At 37.2% G+C, this 2,879-nt stretch overlaps 1 protein-coding gene across 1 annotated transcript; it reads left to right on the forward strand.

The window, feature by feature from the left end:
- The first annotated feature begins 1,305 nt into the window (after positions 1–1,305).
- LOC125186174 (transcription factor DICHOTOMA-like) lies at positions 1,306–2,661 on the forward strand. The gene is made up of 2 exons (XM_048082516.1): positions 1,306–2,303; positions 2,379–2,661. The coding sequence occupies exons 1-2, from the start codon at positions 1,459–1,461 to the stop codon at positions 2,392–2,394; spliced, it is 861 nt and encodes a 286-aa protein (XP_047938473.1). The 5' UTR covers positions 1,306–1,458; the 3' UTR covers positions 2,395–2,661.
- Positions 2,662–2,879: the final 218 nt, after the last annotated feature.

Genomic DNA, 2,879 nt, shown 5'->3' on the forward strand with positions numbered 1-2,879 from the left:
TTTCATAGTAGGTGAGTCAATTTTTTTTAGTAAAAGTCAACACATATTCTTCTCACTTACTTCACTCTCTCTTAATTCTCTCTTCATCTCCGTACATTTTTCATTTCCTATTTTATTCTTCCTTTACTTAACTCACTTAACACAATTTTTCTTAACCTCCGTGCCGAAAAGAAATGCCTTCACTATTATAGAACGGATGGAGTATTTATTTTGTATCTATCACTTTAAATCACAAAAAAAAATTCTGTAGTATCATATTTTTACTTAGGAACACATTATCAGTCTCATTCATATGACAGTCATTTATATTAACAGCAGTTACTTCACTTAAGATATAGCCATTTTTAATTAGAGTTCATGGTGAGGAAGAGTTCACACATGTTTTCTTAAGAGACTCCAATTTATTCAAAATAACCATTTTTATTAACAAGTACTATCAGTCTATCACTTAATTTCATTAAGTCATGTCTACTGGTAAAACAGATAACAAAAAACACACAAGTTCCACTTTCTTAATGAGATTTATCACTTATTTATAACAATTGTTTAATCATAAGAATTACTCCTCTATTCAAAACAATTGTGCTTTTCTTTAGAATAATTGAGACTTTGATTCAAAACAATAATCAATTATCCAAACAATATAATCAAGTATATAGTATATCCAAGTAAAAAAATACTTACAAAGATATACAACTGTGACATTTATTCAAACAATTGTACATTGCTAGTCTGATCGAATCACGCTGACCATGAGAACGCGGCCAACCAATCATGCAAATAATTTTTGTATATATATGTTTGGAATTGGTGTTACTTTTTGATGAATGACTTATATCTCGGGAACAATTAATGTGTTTTCAGCGTAAGGCTATTTGCAATTCAAACCAAACACCGACATGTTATATACTGTCTAATCTCAGATCACACAATGAGTTTTCATATTTCATGATGGCCACACGTTTCTAAATTTATTTTAAAACATTAGAAATAAATTGATCATGAGGATATAATTCGTGACAAGACTATGATCGAGACCCCTAAAAGAAGCAAACTTATGGTTAGTAAAATTGCACCATTTTGATATATTAAAGATTGATGAAAGAATGTGTTGTATGGGAACAGTAACTTAGGTTTGTTAACTGTTTAATGGTAAAAAATAAAAAATAAATTGGGTATGGAAAAAAGAGTACACTCTGATGAAAACCCCCCCAAGTCCTTCTTAGACAGAGACGCTTTCTAGATGTGAATATAGAAACGGACAACTTTACTATGTTTTCAGTAATTGAAACTGTTATCTGCATCGACCACTCACTAAAACCCTTTTCCATCTCTTCTCACATCTCTATCTTTCCACGTTCGATAAAAATGTAGAGTCATTTTGAAACGATAAGGGTTTCCAAATAAAATCTAATGTAACAAAGTAGCTAGGGTTGCTCAATTCCTACAACAAAAAAAATGTTCAATAGAAACAATGCATTCAATTTCCCTCATTCCTCCCATCCTCGCAACGAGTTCCACGACATGCTCTTGGCAGCCGTTGCGAACCAAGAGCTATGTGCGGAAAGCTCGGCCGCGGCTGCTGCCGCGGCCAAGGCCTCGAAGAAGGACCGCCACAGTAAAATCGACACGGCGCAGGGGCCACGGGATCGGAGGGTTAGGCTGTCGATTGGAGTGGCTAGAAAGTTCTTCGACCTTCAAGAAAATCTAGGTTTCGACAAGCCGAGCAAAACTCTTGATTGGCTGCTTACAAAGTCGGAGACGGCTATCCAAGATCTCGAGGTGATGAAGGAGAGAGACGCCGCTGCGGCTGGTGCTGGCTCCTCCGAGTGTGAGGTCGATTCTGGAGAGAACGGGGCTGATTTGAAGCATAACTCTGTGAAGGCAGCAGCGAAGGAGTCGAGGGCGAAGGCGAGGGCGAGAGCGAGGGAGAGGACGAGGGAGAAGATGTGTATCAAGAAGCTCAACGAGACTAGAAACGGTATCAACACAGCCTCTGATTTTAATCCCATCCAGTTCATGAACAATCAGCTCGATTTTCGCAAGATCGCTTCGAGCAGCAGCAACATCAATCTCGGGTTCCATTGCCACCCAACAGCCTATGAAGTTGCTGCTGCAAACAGTCAAGACCTAATTCAAGAATCCATCGTGATCAAGAGGAAAGTCAAGAATCCTATGATATTTCAGCAGAATCTGATCATCTCCAGCTCCAACTATGGCGTCCCGGCGCCTTACAACGTGGCCGCGGCTGAGAATTGGGACAGCATTTGTGCCATTTTGGATCAGCACAAGTTCATCAGCAGGTGAAGGCAAAATCAATTTCCAAGAGTCAATTTTTATATATCAATTTTGAATTGTGGTTGTTTTTTGTTTTGCAGCAATTCAAACAACTAGGGAAGCAAGAAAGGAGAAGAAACACTAGCAGTTGAGGTCATTGATTGTTGAAGATGTTTGCATATTGAGCTTGGCATATATGCAACTTCTGCTACCTTATTTTCTTGAATTACTCCCATTGATGTAATATGGTTGTCAGGACTTTAAAAAATCAATTTAATCTACTATCGCATTGATGAATGTTGCAACCTCTTCTTTTGTTTAGGACACAAAATCTGCCTTGAATATTTGGTTGATTGTGGTGTGTGTGTGTGTACTATTCGTCAATGTTAGTGCTCTACACTTTTAATGAAAAAAGTTCATGCTTTTTGGCCATATATAAATATATATTTATAGTTAGGGTTATGCCTAATGGTTCTTAGCGAAACATATTGGGTAATACACACAAATATTTTGACTGATTTTGAAGTTGTCTTTGGCATTATATTTCTGAATTTGATGACCAGTGATTTGTAAAACACAGGCAATTGGGATAAGTTTCAGGA

This window comes from Salvia hispanica, chromosome 5, assembly GCF_023119035.1.
Source record: "Salvia hispanica cultivar TCC Black 2014 chromosome 5, UniMelb_Shisp_WGS_1.0, whole genome shotgun sequence".
Lineage (NCBI taxonomy): Eukaryota > Viridiplantae > Streptophyta > Magnoliopsida > Lamiales > Lamiaceae > Salvia > Salvia hispanica.

Excerpts from the sequence above, each read along its gene's own strand:
- LOC125186174 (XM_048082516.1), top strand. The coding sequence starts at position 1,459 with ATGTTCAATAGAAACAATGCATTCAATTTCCCTCATTCCTCCCATCCT.